A 26163-nucleotide genomic window follows, 5' to 3' on the forward strand; every position below is an offset into this window, starting at 1 on the left:
TTTAATCTTTTTATTTTATTTAAAAATGACTGAACGGATGGAGGAAATACGAAACAAATATTCTTACAGACGTTTTAGAAGCTATTTAATAATCTACGCACTTTATACGCTATGGTAACACGCTCGCTATAACTGATACTTGTGCCCGTGCAATTGCCTATGGTTGCAGGCCAGTAAATACGCCCGAAATTACCTACGCTGGCCAAATCACGATTTTGCATGCCCTCAAATTCTCTGCTATTAGAGCATTGTGTGGGCCATGAACTTGAGGGTTTGCAAATGCTCTATTAGAGTATTATATTAAAAAAAGAACGGTGGAAGCCGTGCACAGGACTGCGAGCTCGTATTTCTGTGAAACTCGGATGAAATTGGGCCCCACAAGTTGCTTTATTTCGCAATGGAGCGCAGGCATCATTTTTTTTTCCAAAATGGCGACGGGCTATATACAGGTTACTTCTAGATGGAATTTTCTCACATACGCCATAGGTTAAACCCAAAAATTGAACACAAAATGAAAGACGATGAAATAAGATGTGTGTCTCAAACACCTTGGAGAGCTGTAAGTATTTTCCCCTGATATTCGGAAGTGGGCGTATTTATCACTGGGGCCTATGGCAGTTAATTTACTGGTCTGCAACCTGAAACAGTTCATTTTAAACGCGACTTTTGTGTATTATTTCCTGTACACTGTATTAGTACAAATTGAAATACGAATATTGGTTATAGGTTTCTCAGTTTATCAACTAACTATTTCGAAACTTTCTCTTTATAAAAAAATAAAAATAAAGGACTAAACAGTACCAAGACTGTTGCAGTCACACGAGAGGCTACGGTTATCCATCCTACTTTTTATACTTAAAAATTAAGTTGTTATCAAATAAACAACTTCTCTGCTTCTTACAAAACATAGTCATAATTTATAAGCAATTCACGATTTCACAGCAATCTAAAAGCAAATCGTCACTCTGGTAAGATAAATTGTTATCGTTTATATATTTTTGAACACACTTGTCAGAATCATAGATCCCAGTCAAAACGTCAGATAACGTATCCGAAAATTGTATCCGATGGTTTCTCATGCAATTTAACTCCCATCGATCCAGTGAGCCCTACAATGTTTTTGCTGCCGACATCATTAGCCTATTTGAGATACGTCTGACGCAATTATAGGCGCTATTTAGTTTGGGCAAAAATAGAAAGAGTTTACCCAATCCAAAAAGTGCCCTTATAGTGTCGGCCATGTATCAAAAAGGGCTGATGCATAGTTTCCGGGCTTCTCATGAATCGGCAGGTGTCCTTTTAGTTTTCCTAGCAGGTGCAGCACCGTCGGCTGGTCACCGTTGGGCCTGAGACAAAGACGGCCATGAAATCGCCCTTCTCGACCGAACCTGTCATGATATAGTAAAACTCAGAAAATTGGGAATAAAATTCTCCTGAATAATCTTTAAAGGCACGTATAGGAACAATGGTAATTTAAACCCGGAGAGGAGCAGATCCTGAGAGTACACCATGTTTTCTTTGAGCTTCCGGACCCCTCCGGAATTTTTGACAGAATGATTTCTAGCCGTAAAAATAAAGTGACCCCAGTTCATGAATTTTTCATACAAAGTAATCAAACTTGAAGCACCAATGAAGTATCATTTGGAAGAGCATGTTATTCCACTCGGTATCTAAAAAAAAAAGATTTACGAAAATTGATCCATGCTATCAGAAGTTATACACGTTTTAGAACCTATTTTTCTTGCTGTCCATGGAATGCCACTGGAATGTATTGAGCTAAGTGAGAAAAGCAGAATACACACAGGCATTTCAATACCAATGAGATTTTAATCACTTAAATGAAGACTGAAACATTATTAAACTGTGAGATATTTGTTTCTGAAATATTAATGGCAATTTTGGTATGTTTTCCTTTGCCCCATTCATCGAGGTTGGAAAATGTCCATGTTTTACTGTACTTAATGGCTATATTCATCAGTTCGTTGAACGATAAATGGTCAGTGGTGGACAGGCGAATTTAGGCCTAGGATCTGTTACTCACCCTCGGACCAGTTTTCGGCAGTGCTCGTGTTGGAGTACAGTATCTGCGGCGGTCTTTGCATTGCGCACAAGAAGCCTGGGTCCGTGATGACCATGAGCCACCCCTCGCTGGCACTGTCACAGGGGCTAAGGTTCTTGTTGATCATCCAACGGCGCGTGCCAAAGACGTCCGGGGTATACTCTCTGAGATCGAGAAAAGAAGACACCTAGATAATCCAGTATAAGGCGCTGCAACTGCACATGTGCACATCGGGATACAGCGGCAGCGGAACGGTTTTCAAACTGGGGACATCACCAAAAGGGGGCACTTGCTCAGTAAAAGGCATCTTCCGTCGGTGCAGCAGCGTATCCACCATTTTCTTTTTGGCACATCCGTGCTGAAATGTCGACACTTTTTTTTTCAAATAGTGTGGGCGTGTTCATCTATTAAAACCGTGGACGAAAAATACCACAGAACAAAAGACAGCAATATCGTCCACGATTCCCAGCATACGTCCGCGATTGGGGTCGTGTACAAAACCTATGGGAGTCTTCCTAAAAAGTTTAAGTACAAACAAAAGAGGGACAATAGGACGTCCTCGATCGACGGTGTGAACAGAACTCTCTATAGCATTTTGGGAAATGGTTTACTGAAAACAAATTATCCAAAGATGTTGGGGCAAGTTTTTATTTTCATCTCCAGGGAGCACATTTATGCTGGAGGGGGCACAAACGGGGCACTTGGGTAAATCTGTGCCCCCCCCCCCGGTTCCGCCGCCCCTGTCGGGATACGACACAAGTCTATGGCGGCAATGGCAACAAACTTTGCATTCTGCAATTTGCCACCAAATTAAAAAAAAAAGGCGATTTTTTTTCTAGAAGCTCGTCTGTTGGAGTGCAAATAAGTCCAGTCTTCTTCATTAAAATAATGTCCCGTCATTGGTAGGATTTTTCATATAGGCCTATATGACGCGGATTGTTTTACGATATCAAAATGGTGATGTGTGCACGCGTAGTTCGAAATGTCTCATTGTGTTTATGTGTTCGAGATGTGCTCTGTCTGTTGTGTTTTTAGCGAAACCACGCTTGCTCAGAGCAAAAATGGTTTCACAGGCTATTGAATGCAGCATATCAACAGGCATCTGCGCATTCAAATACCACTGTGTACAACTTGCATCAAATCGCGAAACAATTCAGTATATTTAAAGGCGCCCTCTTGTGCTCATGCAAGGGGATACTTAGGATGCTTCCCAAACCTTGGCTTCGCCTCCAGCTGCGGAATCATTGCTGGCATAGAATGCTTAGAAGGCTTCAATGTTGGAACCCAAACTCAAATATCCCTAACTTTGAGGCCTCACGTTATAGGATTTGATGCTCCCCATGCAGTAACATGGACCTGCAACAAGCCGTGGTTCGCCAAATCTACTGCGGCCAATACACAGACGGAGCCGAAGTTTGGACAACCACTCCATAAATCTGCAAGAGAACTGTAAATGTAATCTGGCTCACCCTTCGATTGAAAAGATGTTGAACTCGCCGGGTCCATTGAGGTCAGTCCACGGTGAGAAGAGGAGCTTCCTCTTGGAGAACCAGTTGAGATTGTCGGTGGAGCGGCCGTCAAAGACGAGTACGATTCTCTCTTCTCCGTCTTTGTAAACAACAAGCTTTACCTTAAAAATTAAGAGTTAAATCCATGAATAACTTTGGTAAGGACTTTGAGAAGATAACACAACGTGAGTGCTGTGATCTGGTACACTTTACCCTGTGGAGACATGTGCATAATAGGGAACAAAAGATATACGTCTCCACAGAGCAATTTCTATAGGTGAATACGTCTCCATAAGGTTGTCACGAAATAGATATATGGATTTTACTCAAAAAGTAGGAATTTCCAAGGTGTGTTGATACGTCGCAAATTGAAGTATATTAAGTAAGGGATATTAAATCCGAATTTCAGCCCAGGAAATTAATTATAGGTAAAAAAGGAGCATTTTGAAATTACACTTTCAAACTCGAAATCATTAGTACACGAGAACAAAGAAATGACTCTACAAGGATATAAATTCCAGTATGTGTGTTAACGGAACAAGTAAGTTTTGGGACTACACACGAGTTGTCCCATGGTACTATGGGGACCGAAGACGCTATGGGGACGGCAGAAAGTCCCCATAACTCGGTCCTAATTGGCCCCAACAATAAAAACATCCCCATAACGCGGTGGCGGCCCGCCCACTAGTTTTGACAATTAAAGGAGTACCAAGCTTCTTGAAGTTTTGAGGTTTTAAAAGTTTCAAAAAAGAAAATATGGTCCGCTTGGGAGTAAAAACATTTCACTTTTTTGAGACTTGCGAAACGGATAATGAAGCAAAGCAGTTTCCTCGGGAGGATAGCTTTACGGTACTGAAACAATTTTCGAAACCACGTGTTGAATTCTATGACATAATACGGTTTGAGTTGTTCCTCCCAGATTCACAAACTGTGGCCATATCCTGTATTAAATGCTGGCCGATGTCTGTCTGTCTGCCTATCTATCTTGATGTCTGTCTGTCTGTCTGTCTGTCTGATGTCTGTCTGATGTCTGTGTGTCACATTTATTTTGGTTAAAGGCAATAGTGGGCGCAAGCGAAAAGTACAACGATTATTGAATATAGGTTCTTACAAAGTGTACATGTCCTGATTTCACTGTCCTCTGCAGTCATGGTTGCCATGTAACAAAATAATTTGTTTGATTTGTTTTGCTATATTGGCAAATTTGTTTCTTTCAGATTTTCAATAGTTAAATACTTCAACATTATCTCACTATGAAAACACTCCAACACACTCCAAAACGTATCGCAATTACGCAAAACATAACGTTGATGACGAAAAAGTTTGGCAAAATTGCTTCAGCAAGGTTTACCACGCCCATTGGGGTCAACATGCAAATTGAGGTCAACCAGCTAGCAAGATGCCGCTCAGCGCCCCGCTAGTTCACAAAAAAACACCCAACATTCGTTTGCAAAAATGACACAATGTGAACCATAGTAACGTGAATACAATCAATTCTCATTACCTTATCAATGAGGGACCATCCCCAGACGCCACTGGTCTTGTAGTTGCCAGGGAAAGCGTTGTCCAGTTGGCGCGCGTGCGGAATGTCCGTGTTGACCGAGGAGCGCTGACGCCAGGGCTGCGCGAGGTTTGGTCCCGCCAGGAAGCCGTCCGTCAGCTTGAAGACCAGCTCCCATTGGTCCGGCTCTGGTTGTCAAAAAAACACGGTTTTATTTTCTTACTCCCATGAAAGTTTGTCCATTAGAGTTTGATCTTCACGTGCGTTGCAGTGCGTGTGCTTATTTTAAGGTGCAAACATCGTGTACAAGCATTACATTCACTGTGTGGACTTCCGAACAAAAGAGGTCCACATAAACCAGGTAGCAGCGACGTTGTGTGGACGTACCCACGTCCACACAATGTTTCCCCCTCTCTAGAAAACATTTTGGGGTTAGGTTTATTCGTGGCAAAATGAAGAGAACAACTAAAGGGAATCATAGAAAACAAATTTGGGTTGAAAGAGTTTTCACAGTGCGAGTAAAATGATTTTTTTTTTACAGGTTATCTTAACTACACGAAAACAACAGAATGTCCACACTACGTATGCAACGTAAACATGTATGAGTCGAATGGAGATCTAACGTCATTACGACTCTTCTCGATCTTCCAGAACCGACGCAATATACATTTTTGCGCACAGCTATGCGGCGATGCAATCATCCTTGTAGGAGCAGTGGCTTGGCCCAATTTATTGGCTCTACTTACCGAATAGCGAAATATTTTTCTTACTGTAGCAGAAAATTTGGTGCTTACGCTAAGCGTGTTTCACGGGTTTGCGAGGAATTCTCTACTGTTCACGTACTAGTACTGTCTTAAGTATACAGTGTCTTCCTTTTTATCTTTCGACATCTTTTGTGTGCACGTTTCTCTAGCACTAGACACCTTTTTTTCATGCCATACTGTATTATGAGCCTTGGTGCGAATGGTATGTAGTCAGTTGGTCTTTCTCTGAGTATCGCTTCGAAATATGGCTGCAGTTTACTGTACAAGATTAAAGATAATACGGTTAAAGATTCTGCACTGACCTGTGCAGTATCCAGACGGCTCATCATCGCCCTCTATGGACGGAACCTGGTCCAGTCCATACACAATGTAGTCACCACAGTTCAGAGCCCCGAGATAGATCTTCTCATTGCAACAGCCATCCTTATCTGCAAGTAATACAATCTATGTGTATCTAAAGAAATGTTTCAGGGAAAATGGAGCATAGGTGTAGTCAATCAACTAGAGTATTTCTGTTTATTAAATGTCGAATCAAGAATTGGCCGTAAAAATGACAGCCCGAACCTACGTTCCTTTGAGCAGTACATGTACTCTCACCTCTTAAGCAACTGTCGCCTCTTAATCCGGTTATGGGCGGGATAGTGCCGGCATTGGGAGGGATAGTGCCGGCTTTGGGCGGGATTGTGTCGGCTTTGGACTGGACAGGGCCGGCTCTTGGAGGGATAGTGCCGGCATTGGGAGGGATAGTGCCGTCTTTGGGCGGGATTGTGCCGGCTTTGGGCCGGACAGTGCCGGGATAGTGCCCGCTTTGGACAGGACGGTGCTGGCACTGGGCGGGATAGTGCTGGCTATGTGGGCGGGAAAGTGCCGGCATTGGGAGGGATAGTGCCGGCTTTATACAGGACAATGCCGGCTTTGGGCGAGGCAGTGCCGGCATTAGGAGGGATAGTGCCGGCATTGGGAGGGATAGTGCCGGCTTTGGGCGAGGCAGTGCCGGCATGGGAGGGCTAGTACCGGCTTTGGGCGGGATTGTGCCGGCCTTGGCGGGATAGTGCCGGCTTTGGGCGGGGCAGTGCCGGTTTTGGGCGGGGCAGTGCCGGCTTAAGACAGGACAATGCCGGCTTTGGGCGGGATAGTGCCAAATCAAGAGAAAAATCAGTCTCGCCCAAAGTCGGAACCAAATTTTGGCATGGCTCCGCCCAATGCCGGCACTGTCCTGCTAGATCTGGTACTTTGACGGCACCTTATCACATTTTAAATTGTCAAAAAAATCCAGAAGATAAACTGACAAACAACGTCAAAAATAATTGCATAATACGAGATTAAAGATTTTTCCGAATTTATTTATGTTTGCGTCAATCTTCAAGACCTGCTACAAATCGGGTAATCGCTTTTATCAGGGTTTATTATCAGACGTTTACGTGTTTCCTTTGTCATTTTTAATGAATCAAATAAACCGCGGTTACAAATCTACTACCTGTATTAATACATCCGATCAGCGGTTTACGTTCGCCTGGTTTGCAAGGCAACTTGTCGTCAATCCAAATTGGATTATGTGTCCCACAGTGGTTGACCTCCACACAGCTAGTCGGCATATTCAGGGATGCACCTTTGAAAACAATCCAAAGAATTTGAGTATTAGGCTACAGGAAGTTTGGTCTTACTTGAGGGAATCGCAACTTCAGTCAAGCAACCTTACTCGGGACATAAAACATAATTATTGGATACAAGGAAATGATACAAGAACGGACGTTACTACTACGTGTCGAAAAAAAAATATGCCCTACCTCCTCGATCGTTTGGCGCAACACAAGATCGAGGAAGTGTGCAATGACATCAGGGGTGATCCTGCATTCCTTCAGAAGCTTTCAGCCGCAGCATGCGCCATCCGCCATCCGCCACCGTCTCCAGCGTTGTATTGACAAGTCGAAAGTGGCTGATTCTGAGAAAGCGAGTATTTTTTTCGTCTGGCGTTTAAATCTCACCCTCTAATACACAAAGCTGATGACACTCGCGCCATAACATGTCGTGCCTTGTTTGCATGATCTGAAATTTTGGTTTAATTCCATTGGTAATCAACAGAGTTATTTATATTTAGGATCAAAGCAGGATTGTTTTTTTGGACACGTATAGTACTGGACTGTCTAATTAATACTACGGATACCTTTATTGTCCGTGAACCGGTACCAACCGGGCTGCAGGGTCCTATAGTCGACCGACAGGCCGCTGTAGTGAATCATATCCGCGCTGCGTCGAATGTCCGTTATCACAGTGTGACCGCTCTCACTACATGGGTTGAACAACACTGAAAGAAAAATGGATGTCCAGGAATGTGCTTGACAAGACTGTATTTAGCAATGGCTCGTTCAGGAATCGCCAAAATTGTTATGGAGGCTTTAATCCGTACTTGTTTTTGTATGCAGTGTCCAAAAATGTTTGTTTTCCAACTTTACCCCGTTATGGGATAAATCGTGACCAATGTGCACACACATGAAAAGACCTCCAGTGAACAGCCATTCTGAATTAATACGGGCGATTCACTATAGTGCGCCTCCAAGATTTTGCAGCGCGTTGGCCAATCACAATGCGCAAAATCTGTCGACCCAATGAGCGTTTGGAAAAGGTCGACTGATTTCACGCATTGTGATTGGCCAACGCGTTGCAAACTCTTGGAGGCGCACTATTGTGAATCGCCCGTATTGAAAATAATTCTGTGTGTTCTTGTTAAAGCGTTACCAGGCTTGCTTCGCCTTGTTACATGGTAGTGATTTCACGTTCCTTTGATATACGATAGTTTAAGATGCGGTTGAATATTGTCATTCCCGTGCTTGATTTCACAAATCAAAACGAGCGGTGCACAATTAAATAACCCACTAGTATACATGGGTAATTTTGGCGTCAACTGTTTCAGATTTGCTTAATTGTATCAAAGAACGTTACCTGGAGACTTGATGAAGATGGCCAGAACGTCAGCAGTTTCAACTGGACCTACTCAGAATAAAAACATGTAAGAATACAACAACAAAAAAAGCCGAAAAAAGACGGAACATTAACACACAATTATAAAGTGTACTCTGAACATGTTTATAGGCGGTACGTCCGTGTTTTAGTTATATCAATTAATGGAAGGAAACTTCTTAACAGTGTGCAAGATTCCAGCTCCTCGATCACAACTTTTTGTCCATTTTCGACGGCAAATTCATGAGCAATATCTCATTACAGGAAGCCGAACGCATAACAAAACAGCACAATAAGTGACCAAGTAACGTCGATCGCGTATTCAAAATTCAAACAATAAGTCCCTGAAATCATAACAAGAAAATAAATGGGCTCAAGATTGACAGGCAATAAATATGTGGTGGAACCTTACAGTAAAACAGATTAATGACGGCCAAATTAAATTTGAGCGCGTGTACCTTCCTCCCAGTTGACGGCGGTATCCCGTCCGCTATACACGAAGCCAGGGACGGCGCTCCCCTGCGACAGGCAGTCCTGTTCGCCGTGCGTGACGGCCAGCCAGCCCGCCGACTCCCGGCAGAAATCCGCTGCTCCGTCCCTATCGACATTGTTGATGAAGAACTGTCTGGTGTCTGGACTACAGGAATGGAAGGGTGTTACCACGATCAGTACGTCAACAGACTGAACGGGCCCATGCAATGTAATTGTTTTAATGGAATCCTTGAAAATGCACCTTTGTGTCCCATTTGACCATTTTCAATTTTCTTTGGCCATTTTCAAGGGTATTTTGGTGCCTTTTCTGTTTTTATGCTACTGCGAATTTCCAAATTCATGAGCAAGAGTGTGTTGTCATTTCAGGCAAAAACCTGAATGATACAGATATTTCAACATTTCTTTGGTTATTCGTTGTGTCATTCAGTAGATGGCAGTAAGGCAACGAGCAAGCTTTTCTCACAAATGTTTTCAATGAGCAAACTTTTGGGTTCACAATTCAAACTGAAAACCCCTAAACTGAACAGTGCTTCCCAAAACGACATCACAGGCCAGCAACAGCGCCCTCCGTTGTCCAGAAAAACGCAGACATTTTTAAATGTTTAAAGAAGTGCACTTTTTAATAAAATTAACCAAACAGGGATGTCAAATATATTTTATACATTTAAGAGTAGAATTAAGTTGCACAAAATAAGTTCTTATCAGAAAATCACTTCGTGGTCACTTTAAAGTCTGTTTGATTGTTTTCTGTCTGTTTGGTTGCCGACGACTGTATTTTCGATGATGCAGACTGTTTTTGCAAAATCAGAGTAACATGTTACATCATACATATTTTTTTCACAGACAAGAAATAGCTCTTCATCAAACGTTGACGTCGTTGCATTGATTCTAAGTATATTGTAGACCGTTGGATACTGAATGTTTACGAGTCTTCCTTTCAAAGTATCTTGTAAAATTTCAACCAATTTGTATACAAAGTTCTTCAGGAAACGAAACGCCATGAAACGAAAATGGTATCAGGCATGAATTCAAGACTTAATACAACTTAGTTCGATTCTCGAGATCAGGACCCGTCTGTTTTTTTTTTCACGGGAGACAACTTTCTCGAGGGCAACTGGTGCATATCTGTTCACTGAAATTGCACGCTACATGTCTCCGAGCTCAAAACCTGAAGACACTTTTCATCTAGTATTGGTACTAAACTCATCCCCATCTTACCTTCCCATAGTGAAGTGCGTGTAGCTTGTGTTGGCCGTCATGTCCGTGTAGGGGGTCTCCATGATGCGATCGGGCGAGAACCAGTTGAAGCGGTCCGAGCCGCGCCCGTCGAAGATAAATCGCCGCACCTCCTGGCCTTCTTTGTACAGAGACAGCCGGACCTATATGGGCAGCATTAAAGGTAAGTAACATCATTTGCTTTTCGTGTTAACCCTTTTTTCTTTTTCATTCAAAGAAATACAATTTCTTTGAATTCAACTAACCCGTTGAATTGTCAGCCTGGTGGCTACTACACGAGAACGAAAACAGAGCACGTGTGCATTAATTTGGTATTTTGTAAGAGGATTCCGTTGCAAATGCACGTACATCCATGTACCTGTAAAAAAAAAAAGGAATACTTTCGATCCTAAATAACTCTTTGTTTACGAATGGAATTAAGCCAACATTTCAAATTATGTTAACAAGGCATGACCAATTTTATGGAGCGAGAGTCATCAGTAAGAGGGTGAGATTTAAATTCCATACGAAACAAAATACTTGGTGCTGAGAAGGTATAATATAAGTTACCAAATAAATCTTGAGGATTCCCGAATTAAGGAATTTAACAATTCATCACCCCAAACAATTTGTTTACCGCACCTGTTGCACAAACATCCGGTCCCAGTCGGCCACCAGACTACTCTTGTAATGCTCTTCGAAGTTAATGTCCATCAGTTTAGCCTTATGCTCGTCGGCATTCTGCGATTCATTAGACGCCCAGAGCTCGTAGAGGTTGCCAGGATCGTGGTCTGGTACCGAGACGCCCTTCAGCACCAAATCCCACTCGTCGAAGGCTTCACAAAAGTCAACGAGAAAATCAGAGCATTAAGGCATTTCAAAGATTTCCCCAAACGGTTTTAGCTTTGTTGTAATACGCAAAAATAATACTTAGACCTATCCGATCATTCGAGCTTTGGTAGTGAAACATGATTCACCTCTGCCAAAATCGATTTTGTGAAGCAATGGTGAAAAACATTGGTTTGTCAGAGGGCGCTGGTTGTCTTCACTAAAGGGTCCAGACCAGTAAATATACTGCCATAGACCTCAGTTGTAATTACGCGCACTTTCTCAAAATTGTTTAAAAAATACTCACAACTCTCTGAGGTGTTCAAGACACGCATCAAATAAAAGTTTATTTCATCATCTTTCGTTTTCTGTTAATTTTTTTGGAGGTAATGACTTTTGGGAGAAATTTCCGCCCTAACAAAGACGCCCCTAAAAAAAATCCTGAAGCCCATCGCCATTTTGAATAACGATGCCTACGCTCCATTGCAAAATAGAGCGCATTTAGGGCCCAAATTCATTAAAATTTCACAGAAATACAAGCTCACAGTCCTTTGCACGGCTTCCACCCTTCTTTTTTACAAACCCTCAAGTTCATGGCCCACAAAATGCTCTTATACGGAAGAATTTGAGGGCATGCAATTCGTGATTTGGCCGGCGCATATAGGCAAGTTTGGACCGATTTCCTTTTCTGGACCTTTGAAAGAACGAACTGTATACAAACAATCTGTGTACACGTATACCTGTGCAATATGCAGCGATGAGTGTTGTCTCCAGCTGCGGGAGCCGGTAGATGTAGAAACCACCGCAGTTGCGCACCAACACTTGGATCTTCTCGTTGCAACAACCAGGTTTTTCTATAAAAAAAAACAGATAAAGAAAAAAAAAGACCAACACACAAGGAAAGATGAGCGAATATCCAACCAAATCTCCAAGTACTTGGATAAATTTATATGGTAGCAATACAAGCACAGACAACATGAGGAATAACATTTTGTTCTATCAATGATTGTTTTGCTCAATTTAAACTTGTCAGTATGCGTTTTCTAAATAATTTTTAATTACTCCGTCATTTTTTCGTCAAAAAAAATCATACTCCAGCAGTTCCCTATAGAGACATAGCTAAAAAGTGTCTTGAGTGCCCCTTTAACCCTAGTTGACTCAAATTTCTGGAGGCAAAGACCAGACCCAGGCCAACTATAACACAAGCATAATCGTTAAAGATGACACAGCACCAAACCGATCTGAATAGGCCTTCACAATGAATTGGTATTATTTATTTGATTAAAGGTCCGAATACCTGTATAATTTGATAAAGTTTCAAATAATGTATCTGAATGTCTAATCAGAAGCATGCAGACTGAGAAAAGAATAAAATCTCTGGTAATTACAGACTTGCTATAGGATAACACAAAGGACATTCGAATGGTGTACGCACGGGTATTGATGCACATGGTGCCTTTCACCGTTTCGCCCGATTCTGTACTCGGCACGTCCATGAGCCAGATCGGGTAAAATGTCCCACAAGCGCCAATCGGCTGGCAATAGCGGGTGACTTCCTCGCCTAAAATGGGAAAATAAAGCTGGCATGCTTCAAACTATTGGGACAATAAGAAATTGTAAACAGCAAAGAATATTGATATCAATATGGAAGTGGTTATCACAGAATAATGAAAGCATAACATTCTAAGCGGTTTCAAGAGGAATGATTTTACACAGCTTGCTTGGCACAGTACTGAAATTGAATAAAGCAAGGAACTCGGTCACAATGCCTAAAAAGTCGTTGTGATCAATTGACAATTGTGTAGTGATGCGTGACTAAAATTAAATGAAACTCACAGGGGTTGATGTGGACAAGGTTTAGGAGCATCTGCACAACCAAACATTTCTCTTAATCGACCTCATAGTTTTGTAATAATTTCCAAAATAGACACTTTTTTGGGCACACAATATACCTACCCGCCGGTCCGCTGAAGCGATACCACCCCGGGACCAGCGAGGTATCGTCCACGGTTTCACCGCTGTTCGGCGCGTTCACCCCGCGCTCGGTGTTACTTATCACCTGGTAGCTCTTATCTCTACACACCGGTGCCTCTGGCAAAATGGTAAAATAGTTTAACAGCGTTCACAAACATACATTCCGAAGTTACCAAATGAAAGCAATTGATATTTTACCATGGGAGTCATCTAGCTTTCAGTTCCATGGTGTGGCGATACCTAGGCCTGCACATATTACAGTTAAACGTAATGTAAGACATTTGCTATTGCTGTAATTTTCAGAAATAGACGGATTTAGGGGAAGGTGGATTTAGGGGAAGGTAAATGTAGTTTCACTGTAATGTTAAAGTTTCTTGTTCGTGAATGCCGGGAAAACCTCCACCCCAAAAAAGAAAATATGCTGTTTTTGTTGTCTGATTACCTGACCCGACGCTTATTCAGACGAAATGGAACAATTTATAGACATCAGGGAATGGTGACGGTCCAACCAGGGAGACAAACTAGCCGGACTCATGCTCTTTCATCGACATGTAACCGATTGCAAACAAAATGAGGACTATACCAAATTCGTTAAAAAGTCAGGTTTTTTTGCAGCGATAGATAGCCAACCATTGTTAGAAAGTTGATGATACAAAATTCCACTTTTCTTGAAAATGACAGCATTCCAGCTTCATTGACAGCATTCCATTCCAACTTACCCTCCGTCCTCATGAAGATGACCAACTCGTCTGCCTCGCCAACCTGGTCTGAAATGAATAAATAAAAAACATAAAAGGAATCCCCGTGTTCACGAAATTAATAACCACATTTCAAGTGATCATCTGTAATGTGGTAGAGACGTACCGTATAGCACTAACAAAAAAATTGTGCGCAAAGGCAACCAGAAATTATATATATTTTTTTAGACGGACGCAGTCTTTTTTCGTTAAATGAAACGAACGAGTTGATAATTTGTTGGGAGAAAAAAATCCATATTTTGTTGAAAACCACGGGGATGCATCTTAATTGGTACCATTGTCCCATATGGTCGCCGAGCCGGACCGGCTATACTTGAAGACCGGGAAGGGGCCGTCCGTCTCCCAATCACAGTCGCCTGCCGCGGCCACCATCAGCAGCCAGCCGTTGGCGTTGCGGCAGTCCACGGCACTACGGCTCATCATGAAGCGGTGATTGTTGTGCCTGACCAGACCAAAATGAAAATTAACTCAAATAACCAACGAGTAAAAATATTTGCAATGGCACGATATGAGTGTACAATCAGAAAAAGTATAATTTAGACAAATTATAATTGAAACGCATATTTCGGTGTATCTCTTTAATGTACAATTTGTAAGATATTGTGCCATTCTTTGGTCTTTTCTGTATCGCATTCGGTACCAAAATTATCCCGTGAAAAGTGGTACAAACGAATATGAAGACTCAAAGATTAAGAGACACAATGCATCCAACTTGACAGTGTGAAAATGACACCAAATTATTTTAGTTGTAAGTTTCCCAAAGAATTTATTAAGTACGTACTCGACTCTGACATCAAGGAGGTCGGACCTGGAGGCGTTCAGGTCCTGATAGGGGCTGGAGACAATCCTTTCCGCGTCAAACCATGAAGTCTTGTCAATGCCAGAGCCGTCAAAGACGACCCGTAAGACCTCCACCCCTGCCTCGTACAGAGACAGGCGAACCTAGAGACATAAATCAATGCCACTTCAATTAGTACCTTTATGAGTCCATGGAAATACAGAGGGCGCTACATGGAGTAGCTGGTCCACAGTGGGCCTTTTGACCAATCCGGGCACGCTATCACTTCTATCACGGAGGGCCACTTTGATGGCAAAAGCATTGTTCTGGCTGCCTTCGACATTTATTTTTTTATCCTCATACAATGTTTTATGGACCATAACGGTCCGACCGGCGAACGTGACCGTGCAAGCTTAATTCCAATGGTAAAGGAATTACTTTCCAAATGGAGATGAACAGTTCGTAAGAATCTGAACACATTGTTAATGCATTAGTCAAACATAATTATGAAATAAACTGACAAAGCTGCATCAATTGAGTCATCTGAATAACTACAAAACCGAGAGAATAACCGTACGACTCTCTTGAGCTAGTTATTAGGTGTATTTCGATGGAAAGGTGATTGCAACGGCGGGACTTCTGGAGTCTGGACGCACCGACCGTTAAAATTGCAATCAACCAACTTTTGCCTATACACATATTCACTGTATCGGAGCAACACTGAACTTCTAAAAAGCTAGTTCAAATCAGCACACTTAAATTAGTCAGCACACTTAAATTAGTCGACACACATTTAATGACTGACAAGGATAGGGACATATAAGGACGCAAAGAATTTAAAAAGAGAAAACAAATATGAGTGAGTCTGCGTTTTACTGTAATGAAAATTACCTCAGCAATGTTGAGGGAGTTCCATTCCTTGACCAGGGCGCTCTTGAAGTGGCCGCGGTAGCCCGTGCCGACCCGGGAGGCCTCCGGTTTGTGCTCGTTCCACTCCCTCTCGCCCGTCCACAGCTCGTAGGGATCGGGATAAGCCAGGCCGCTGATGGCCTTGAAGACCATCACCCAATGACCTCTCTCTGTAACCAGAAAAGCCATTTTTAGAAAATGAGGGCGCTGTTTACACCACCATTTTTTTTTAGGGTGACACAGAATGTGAAGCCCGCTTTATCGACGTAACTTTAAATGTTAAATGAGAATTGAAGGTTTGCATGGTGGACAGATGAGAGGTTTTCTCCTGATGACGAACAGAGCATACTGTTCGAAACGTCGAGTTAAACCAACAGGTTCTCTTCAGAACCACATTAACCCTAAAAGGGCCGGGGCGGAATCCGCCCCCCCCCCCCCTCAACTTTTTCCGCGATAGCCTTGAATTTTTTTGTTCGCGACCCGAGCTAATATGACTGATTAGCCTCGAGCCTTGCGTATCTTTTGATACCAAAAACATAAAAATCGGACTACGAGTTGCCGCGCAGCGACAAATTTTCCGGCGCTACGCGCCGTGAAAACTTTCCCATATGGGTCATTCCATGTCAGACCAACGCACTTTTTTACCTCATGTCTTCCGATTTTGATAAAAATTGCTGTGCTTGTAGGTCCTAATGAGCAATGAATACACACCAATTTTTAGCCCGATCCGACCTATTAGGTGGTCAGGGCAGAATCCACAAAAAAATGGCATTTTTAGAGTAAAATACCACCCTTTTGGTATAAATATGTCAAAACTATGGCAATTTTCATCGAATATATGTGAATTTGTTATAAAAATAATGAGGATTGCATGCTCAAAGCACATCTTTTGTCAAAATTAAATTTTGTGAAAAGTAGGTCACATGACCTTTAATATGCTATCGTGACCTTTGACCCATTTTTTGTAATAATGTATCATTCCGAAAATCAACGAAATAAAAATTACTTGCTAGAGCATGTCTTCCTCTATCAGAATCTACTAAAAATCAGTTGGGGTCTTCAAAATTTACAACTTTATGACTATTTTTGTACAGTTGGTAGGTTACAAATGAGTCAATTTATAGACTTTACATAAGAAATACACCAACACAACTTACTATTCTGTTTCTAAAGTTACTAAAATATATCTTGGTTTGTGAATTTCTCATTCTGAGGGCTGATGAGGTCTAACCAGACTCATAGTGTAAATTATCAGCAGTGGCGCACCCAGGATTTGGCTTTTGGTGGGGGGGGGGGGGTCATAAATCGTTTTTTGTTCAAATTTCTGTAAAAGATTGGACCAACAAAAACTAGCCTAAAATCAAACAAACAAATTGACAATGTTGGGGTGGGTTCAAGCCCCCCCCCCCCTCCTTGGTGCCACTGATAATTAGTTATCCCACGAGCGCGCTTGGAATATGAAATAATGCAATGCTGCTGTGACCCATATGCCACTCAATGCACTACCAATTTTATAACCAATTTATCTTCAAGCAAACTTGATATCAAATGCGTACACGCGGTGAAGATGTACGTGCATACATGTAGTGTATTGGTCCGTTCTGCAGGAAATAACACAACATATGTACACGTACATTTTTTATATCTGGGGTGCAATATAGCTGTGCAATATTATATAAAATCACACAGTTGTTGCTATAGATGGACTAATCAGGGTCTAGGATTCAAGTTTGCTTGAAGATAATACTTAATATTACAATCGAAGTTACCTTTACTCATTCATCACTGTGCTTTTTGAACTTTAATGACTCTCACAGACTTGGCATTTTGTTCCTTTGAGATGAATTTCACCTGGACGTGAGTCCGCTGTACTGGGTGAAGGCCTGGTTACTGTTAGTGGTTAGCACACTTCTGAGTCCAGATATTCTGATTAGACAGTTTCTTTGGAATCAGAAGGTAGAATTTTGTTTTTCCTGGCTTTGTACTTTATACATAAAAATCTAGATTAATTTTAGTAACTTAAGAAACAGAATAGTAAGTTGTATTGGTGTATTTCTTATGTAAAGTCTATAAATTGACTCATCTGTAACCTACCAACTGTACAAAAGTAGTCATAAAGTTGTATATTTTGAAGACCCCAACTGATATTTAGTAGATTCTGATAGAGGAAGACATGCTCTAGCAAGTTATTTTTATTTCGTTGATTTTCAGAATGATACATTATTACAAAAATTGGGTCAAAGGTCACGATAGCATATTAAAGGTCACGTGACCTACTTTTCACAAAATTTAATTTTGACAAAAGAAGTGATTTGAGCATGCAATCCTCATTATTTTAATACCAAATTCACATATATTCGATGAAAATTGCCATAGTTTTGACATATTTATACCAAAAGGGTGGTATTTTACTCTAAAAATGCCATTTTTTTTGGCTTCTGCCCTGACCACATGGTAGGTCGGATCGGGCTAAAAATTGGTGTGTATTCATGGCTCATTAGGACCTACAAGCACAGCAATTTTTATTAAAATCGGAAAACATGAGGTAAAAAAGTGCGTTGGTCTGACATGGAATGACCCATATACGTCGTGTACACAGAGCACAATTACCATTCGTACATATGAATAATTAAATAGCCATAATTCAACAACCCTTTGTCCTATAGTCATGAAATATCCTGGGTATGTTCATGATGAGATGCTTCACGCATGTACCGAGTTTTAAAAAAATTCGTCACTCGATGGCCGAGATCTGGGGGGGGGGGCGGAATCCCCCTCCCCCCGGCTGAGAGATGGTCAAAATAACCCGGCCCTTTTAGGGTTCGGATGCCATTTTCACTGACTAGTTTTTGGAGAAATTTTGGAGAAATTAAAGGATATCTACTTCCACAACTTTATTTGGGACACCCTGTTTACAAATCTTAACCTTGTGATGTGAAATGCACATTGCCCACATAGTGTGCCCGATGAAATGAACCACGCAAAATGGTGATTTAACAAGTAATTAACTTTTCCGTGCCAAATAATTGTGGCATTTCTGATGGTACGTCCCATTTATATCAGCCTACCCGTACCTGTGCAGTATGCCGCTGGCCTGACGCAGCGGGGCAGCGCCGGCAGATGGTAGATGTAGTAATCACCACAGTTGCGTACAATCATCTGGACTCGCTCGTTGCAGCATCCCTCTTCCTCTGCACAAAATACAGTCATTTTAAGACCAAAGAAGTTTAAAGGTAATATGCATTTGCTTTTGATATTATTTTCAGAAAAGGATGGATCGGGGGTTAGTATTTTATAGGAAAATTGTTGCGCTGACCAGTTTGGAGTGCTGTGGCCTCGAGGTTATATAAGGGCATTGGATTCGTGGTCTGTGGATAAAGCTGTAGGTTGTGGGTTCGAGTCCAGCCGGGGTCATATGGTGCGTGTGCCCTTGGGCAAGGCACTTTGTCGCCCATTGCTTCTCTCCACCCAGGAGTAAATGGGTAACTGTGAGGGAACTGTTCAATAGTACGTGTGGTTAATTTATTTGCTTTGCGCTGAAATGGCAGCATCCAGCTGTATACTCCCCAGGGAGTTGAGATGGTATTTGGAATGTTTCATTGGCCCAATTAAATGAGCAGGGGTAATTATTATGTAGCACTTTGAGCACAAGATCTGGTGGATACGTGCGCTTTATATATACACAGTACACTATTATTATTTATAGATTTGTGTTCATAGATGCTGGAAAAACCAACACAAAATGCTGTTCTTTTTAAACCCAACGGTGGTCGGCCGACCATCGTTGGGATTAATAAAAAAAAAATCCATTTTTTTCATGGACAGACTAGAAATGGAAGTCTACAAAACGTATGTGGAAAGGTTCCAGCCATTAAAAAAAAAGGCAACGAAATTGCATTGACAAACGTATTCAGCATTCCAGAAAACTAACACTGATATTATGAATGAGCTTTACCCTTTTTTTACGATGTCTGTGTCCCCTGTGTGACCCGGAATGTCGAACAGGCCGTTTTTGTGAGTTCCATAAATTGACCTCATTTTTTTTGTAAAACTCTCATCCCGAAGGCATTGTACGATTCCCCGTCCCCTCACAATATAGCCAGGTTTCGGTCTAATCGAAGCCATTCGCCATTCCCTTTACATCTGGCATTTCGAGTCATAAAGCGATAGCGTTTGAGTTCAGGTTTGGCCCCGTTTACGACTCTAGGCCGGGGTTGGAATCCCAAAGGATTTTGGAGAATTAAAAAAACGAAATTTGTAAATCAAATTTCATAAAGGCCGTGACCCACATTGCTTTGCAGATGTTTAGAATCAATCACTCGTGTGATTACAAAACAAACTCCAGCATTGCCACTGCGTGGGATTAAATTTCACCTTTGAAATAATAGCTTGTACTTAACTTGCAACTTAAAAAAATATTTTTTTCCCGTTTTGTTGATTGTTATTTCGGATAAGAAGGGGGGCTAAATGGGTTTTAACAATACAGGAAGAGTAAAAACAAAGGAAGTTAATGAAGTTCTGCATGTAAGCACTATCAAAATCTAGGATATGAAAGCCAATAATAAGCTTTCCGTTAGTACAAGAATCATTCAAATCACTCAATGTACTTTGCAAGTTACAGAATTTTAAACACAAACACCGTTTGAAAGTTGTTTTCGTTTTGCTGAAAGAACACACACCTTTGTTGTGATCCGTGGACAGAACTTTAAAAGGCTGGTTGTATTTTAAAATTCCGTTACTTGAAAAATTCATAAGTGATTTGAATGATTCTTATACAAAAAGAAAGTTTATTAATTGGGCTTTTATATCCTAGATTTTGAAAGTGCTACATGTAGCACTTTATTAAGAAAATAGTCCTACCATTTGGGTTTCCTTTTTTTTTTAAGTCACCCTCTAATGGTGCGCTTCCGGACCCCTTAAATATTTTTCCAATTTGCTCATATTAATATGAAATATGATACTGCATGTTGTCTCGATAAGATCGTAACAGTTTGATTTCAAAAATCGTGTTTTCGTAACTCACGCCGTGCTCGCGCTGCTACGAATTGACTCTGTTTTTACCCCAGACACCGCATACAAAAACAAACGCTAATGTGTAACGCATATCCAGGCACCAGACTGTTGCTCATTTGCATACGTGTGCAAAAATCTTGCACATGCAAATGATCCAATACCAGGGTGAGAGATCAGGTAGTGGTGGGCGCGTACTGCTCGACACCCTGGGGACGAGGTTGGGTGGGGTCTGTATGCTCAAAGACAAAATGGCATACTTAAATTTTCAGGCTATAGCCGCGCATCAAAATGCACGGGGGGGGGGGGGGGAGACACGACCAAGCCGTTTACTCAGTGATGACGTTTTGACCATCGTTCGATTAGAAACGCTTTCATGTGCTTTTTTGTGAGTAGGCGTAACTTACGTCACGAATCAACCATTAGTCGACTATAATGGTCTTGAATTGAACTTTCTCCAAGTTTTTAAAAAGCTTGACCCAATATACTGACCCGTGTTGATACAGCCTTCCACCACGGAACTGCTTCGATCGGCCGGCAGATGCCCGCTCATCCATACCGGGTAGCGAGTCCCACACAGCCCCATGGCCACGCACTCCGTCGGCATCCTTGTGCCTTCAAATTGGGAGCAGATGGAAACATAATACTGACTTCGGATAGCATGAATCAAGTTCAGTAATTTTTTTTATTGATGAGTGGAATAAGATGCTCTTATAAGATATACTTCATTGGTGTTTCAATTTGATTAGGAAAAAAATATTATTCGGGTCACTTTCTGTTTCACCCTGTGGAGACCAAATAAGGTCTTGTTTTGTGAAGATTTTGTCTTTGTCACCAGATGTTGTTATAAATTTGAACAAAACTCAACCTCTTACCCGGTGTTTCGGTGAATCTGTACCAACCCTCGGGCAGGGAATGGTCGTTCAGAAGCTGGTTGGGCTCGAGGTGGATGGAGTTGAAGCCGACACTGCGTCTTGCATCGTCCAAGACGGTGTAATGCGTGGCATTGCAGGCATCGTCCACAGCTACAGAGACAACGGGGAAGAAGGTTGCGTGGTTGGAAACATATTTTCTCTCCAGTAAACGAGACTATAGGCCTACAGTTATCTAGTCGAGCCGGATCCGAAAGTCTCCGTTTTTGGGTGATGATTATATTCACTGTGTCGGTCAGTCAGTCAGTCTTAAGTCAGTCGTTTTGATTAAGTCAGTCGCTCACTTATCAGACAGGGTGGGTCAAAAAAGCGGAACCCAAACCCCCAAAAACATATTTCATATTTAAAAAGACTTGTAGCACCAAACATAATAATGACTGAAAAGCCAATTTCATATGCTACTTTTAAATGAAAAAAAAATACTGGTATTGCTCAATCCATTCAAAGAATATCACCATTTAAACGCAGTGACCCTAAAAACCTGTTTCGTCCAAAAAAAAAAACCTTGAGCAGTTTATTGTGGGTTCTGACTGTTTGGTACACCAAAGAAAATGTCACAGAATACATGTTTCAAAAGTACACAAACACTTTATTAACAACCCTGGTTTATAGGTAAACAATTTGATTTATACAACCCACTTTTTTTTTAAAGACGGGACTTAAAAAGGACTTTGTTGAACATTTTTAACTTTTAAAGTGAGGTTTTATTGCTGGTGATGTTTGAAGACAATTGTGACCACGATTCTCGAAATAGCATTTTTGGACGAAAAAAGGTTTTAGGGTCATTGTGTTTAAATGGTGATATTGTTTGAACGGATTGAGCAATTTCAGTATTTATTGTCATCTAAAAGTAGCTTATGAAATTGGCTTTCCAGTCATTATTATGTTCGGTGCTACATTTCATTTAAAATATGAAATATAATTTTTGGAGTTTGGGTTCCGCTTTTTTTGACTCACCCTGTTCGAATCATGTGCGGATGCCCATGGTCCTAAAATCGCATGAAATCGGTATAAAAACTATATAGAATTGTGCGGAAAAGTTTGTATCTGGGAAAGTTGTGATCACAAACTCAATTCCCCGTCTAAGCCCGTATAGGGTGCACCCATTTTTAAAGGGGGGCACCTAAGGCAACTGATATTTTGTTTTTGTGCAATGAAGGATTTTAGATGGGGGTGGGGGTACCCGGGGGGCACGGAATTCCCAGGGGGGACGCGCTCCTCGTGCCCCACCCAGTTACGCCACTGCTTGGTATCTCTTTGGTTGTCGTGAACTACCATGATAAAATACATCCACCACATTACACGATTCTCCGCTAATGTTAAGACTTTCAATTCAAGTCACATTGATGACAGGGGTATTTTTTTCTTGAGGGAGGGGGGGGGGTTCGCCTAATCACCTTTTCTAAAGACTGATAGTTATCATTTTATAAAATGGCTGTCAGACTTTCCCGAGTTCATAATTAACGGCTTTCAAATTGATCCCATGCTGCAGGCGGGGATTGTACTGACCGTCTCGCGAGCTTTCGCCCGGCTGATCGATGGCTTCCTGCCCCGTCGAGCCGTAGCACATCGCGGCGACCGTCAACAAGTAGACAAACAAGCCCATCATGTCTTGTTATGCTGCAATGATAACAAAAAAAAGAGAAAAAAGACAACATAAATGTTATAAATTAGCAACGCTGCACAAGAGTGTGAAGTGCAGCCTGTATGTTATCAATTCATGGAGTGTGCGCACCATGAATTGATGGGTTTATAAGCTGATCATACTCGGGTTATTTTTTAACACACTTACACTATAGAGCAACAATTCGTGGTTCAAACTTTGATATTTTGATTCATCAACAACTTAGCAGAAACTTGATTAATTTCTTAAATGTTTACATTCTTAACCGAGTATTATTCCCCCTTAGAATTTTACTCACCACAGTCGATCGATAAAAATAAGTTAAAATCCTCGAAAAATAAACTGCTCCAGCTAGTTTTCAAACTATACAATCTGGTCCACACTAATATACTGCGCTGACAATTCTTAGTTCAAACTTCAGCATTTTAATTCATCAACAACTTAGCCGCAACTTGATTGACTCTTAATTATACGTTTACCATACAAAATGTTTACATTTTACCCAGTATAACTCCCCCATAGAATGTGTTTACTCACCAGAGTCGAATGATGAAAGTACGATAAAATACCTTATTCCTCGAACAATAATACTCCAGCTGGTCTTCAAACTAATACAAAATAATCCCTGTATAACTAAAATCCGAAACACCTGTTGAACGCGCTGATCTGAAAACCGCAGCGCTCAATGCCACAACTTTACAACCTCGTCATTGGTCAGGCGGATCACGTGATCTAAAATCTGACTTAAACTCTGGCGAACTTTTGGTTGTCCCAATTTAAGTTCGCGAATTCAGCCGGGGCCAAGGCATACTGGGATTTCTCATAATTTACGAGACTGGCGGGCAATTTTGTTTTGTTTTTGTTTTCGTGTCATTTTTTTTTTTGGGGGGGGGGTGTTACTAGAATGACCTTGATATTTTGGGGACGCTTTCCGAGTACGGCCTGATTACTGGCCAATTTCGATAAACGTATTACATGTAGCTATAATTTACGATCCCATTGGTCGAAATATATGGACCAAAGACAACTTTAATTTACAGCGTTATAGCCGTGCTATTCCTTCACGTTTTGAGCGCTTTAACCCGTGTGTTTCAGAATTGGTCTACGAGAATGGATGATGGAAGTATTACGTGCGCCTGCACCATCATGATTTCTCTAAAAATCCAACAATATGAGCTTGAGGATGGAAATTCATTAAGTACCCAGATGTCCATAACTGGGCCAAGTGCGCCTAATTAACATCCGAAACATGCACCAATTAAGCAACCACAGCTGATTTTCCGCACAAACGTTTACGGATTTCTACTTCGAACAAGACAAACAATTCTGCTGGACGTGTTCATTGCCACAGTAACGAGTTGTTACGGGAACCTTCCTGTGCCATCCATCCGCATTTCATCGTTATCGAAATATAATAACGAGAAGGGCGGAAAACTATTACATAATGTATTTGTTTATCTGTTTTCTCGGAAACTGTGCAGGTTTGTCGTAATGCCTTGATAATCAGTCTACTAGTAGGATAGATGTTCAACTTAACTTTTTACGCGCCTTGTACACGGTATATACCTTAATTCCACCAGTGGCGTAAATCCGGGGGGGGGGGGTCGGATAATCACCCTCCTTTTTGACCAAGGGGATGGGCTATTGGATCATTCCAATCCCAACCCCACTTTTTCGTGATGAGAAACAAAAATGCAGATTTTGAGGTATTTTTCGAACTTCCGAACAACCAATGCATTCCATAGCACTGAAAAACGGAGAAAAAATACAAAAGCTTTACATGCACCGTTTTGCTGATATTTGTATCATGAACAGCGCCCACTAGTATAATGTGGTGTCCAGCTCCCCCTCCCCCTTCCCCCCGCAACGCGTGGAGTAGTTTAACCCTAAAAGGGCCGGGGCGGAATCCAACCCCCCCCCCCCTCAACATTTGCCGCGATAGCCTCTAAAAAAAAATATTTTCGCAACCCCAGCTGTTATGACTTTTTAGCCTCGATCTTTGCGCATCTTTTGATGCCAAAAACTTAAAAATCGGACCACGGGTTGCCGCGTAGCGAAAAATTTTCCGGCGCTACGCGCCGTGAAAACTGAATTTTCCCATAATTATACGTCGTCTACACCACGCAGAATTGCCATTCGTACATATGAATAATTAATTAGCCATAATTCCGAAACCTATTAACCTACAGTCATGAAATTTCTTGAGTATGTTTAGGAAGAGTTGCTACATGCATGTACTGAGTTTCAAAATTTGTCGTCACTCAATGGCCGCCCCCCCCCCCTCCGGCTGAGAGATGGTCAAAATAACCAAAAATAAAAGCAACTAGAAAAAAAATGCCGCATTCTGTCGGTGTCCCACATTGGCATTCACAATGCGAGGTCTCACGCCGAAACGAGCAAACTTCGTAATTGGGGCAATAACCGAGACCTGAACCGGTGCATTAAAAGCTTTATTTTTGGTGAGTAGAGAGTATCTATTTTGGAAGCTTTTAGTCCCAGTTTGGAGAAAGTCACTAAAAGGCAGGTTACTAGCCTATACCTGACGTGTTTTTGCTGAACAAGGAGACGTATACCCACAAACGCACTGCAAACGTGCAACGCAGCAATTATACGAAGCCACGCTGTCCTCCTGAGCACTGAACTTGCTTCAAGATGACCTTATATCTTCAACACTTGCAGATGTGTCTAGTTCTCCTTCCTTACAAATCTTCATCTCGTATGTTGTATTGTGAAAGGAAAAAGTTACTTTGTTTCTATACTGATTGTCTCCAACCCTTTGAGATAAAAACTCTCTTATGGATGTTTTTTGCACGCAAACAGATCCCTGTGAGTAGACTGGTTCCCGTTCCCTAC

The 26163-nt window shown here is 41.6% G+C and overlaps 1 protein-coding gene across 1 annotated transcript; it reads right to left on the reverse strand.

Moving 5' to 3' along the window:
- Positions 1-379: 379 nt before the first annotated feature.
- On the reverse strand, positions 380-24144 carry LOC119721045. The gene is made up of 23 exons (XM_038190916.1): positions 23609-24144; positions 23196-23306; positions 21630-21779; positions 21247-21369; positions 18819-18935; positions 15727-15914; positions 14839-14999; positions 14333-14499; positions 14019-14066; positions 13282-13416; positions 12761-12886; positions 12066-12179; positions 11140-11333; positions 10501-10661; positions 9249-9427; positions 8773-8820; positions 7997-8137; positions 7310-7441; positions 6135-6260; positions 5072-5256; positions 3529-3689; positions 2042-2223; positions 380-1388 (listed from the first exon to the last, which is right to left on the reverse strand). The coding sequence occupies exons 2-23, from the start codon at positions 23293-23295 to the stop codon at positions 1309-1311; spliced, it is 3018 nt and encodes a 1005-aa protein (XP_038046844.1). The 5' UTR covers positions 23296-23306; positions 23609-24144; the 3' UTR covers positions 380-1308.
- Positions 24145-26163: the final 2019 nt, after the last annotated feature.

Source organism: Patiria miniata, unplaced genomic scaffold, assembly GCF_015706575.1.
Source record: "Patiria miniata isolate m_02_andy unplaced genomic scaffold, ASM1570657v1 HiC_scaffold_9, whole genome shotgun sequence".
In the NCBI taxonomy this organism is placed as follows: Eukaryota; Metazoa; Echinodermata; class Asteroidea; order Valvatida; family Asterinidae; genus Patiria; species Patiria miniata.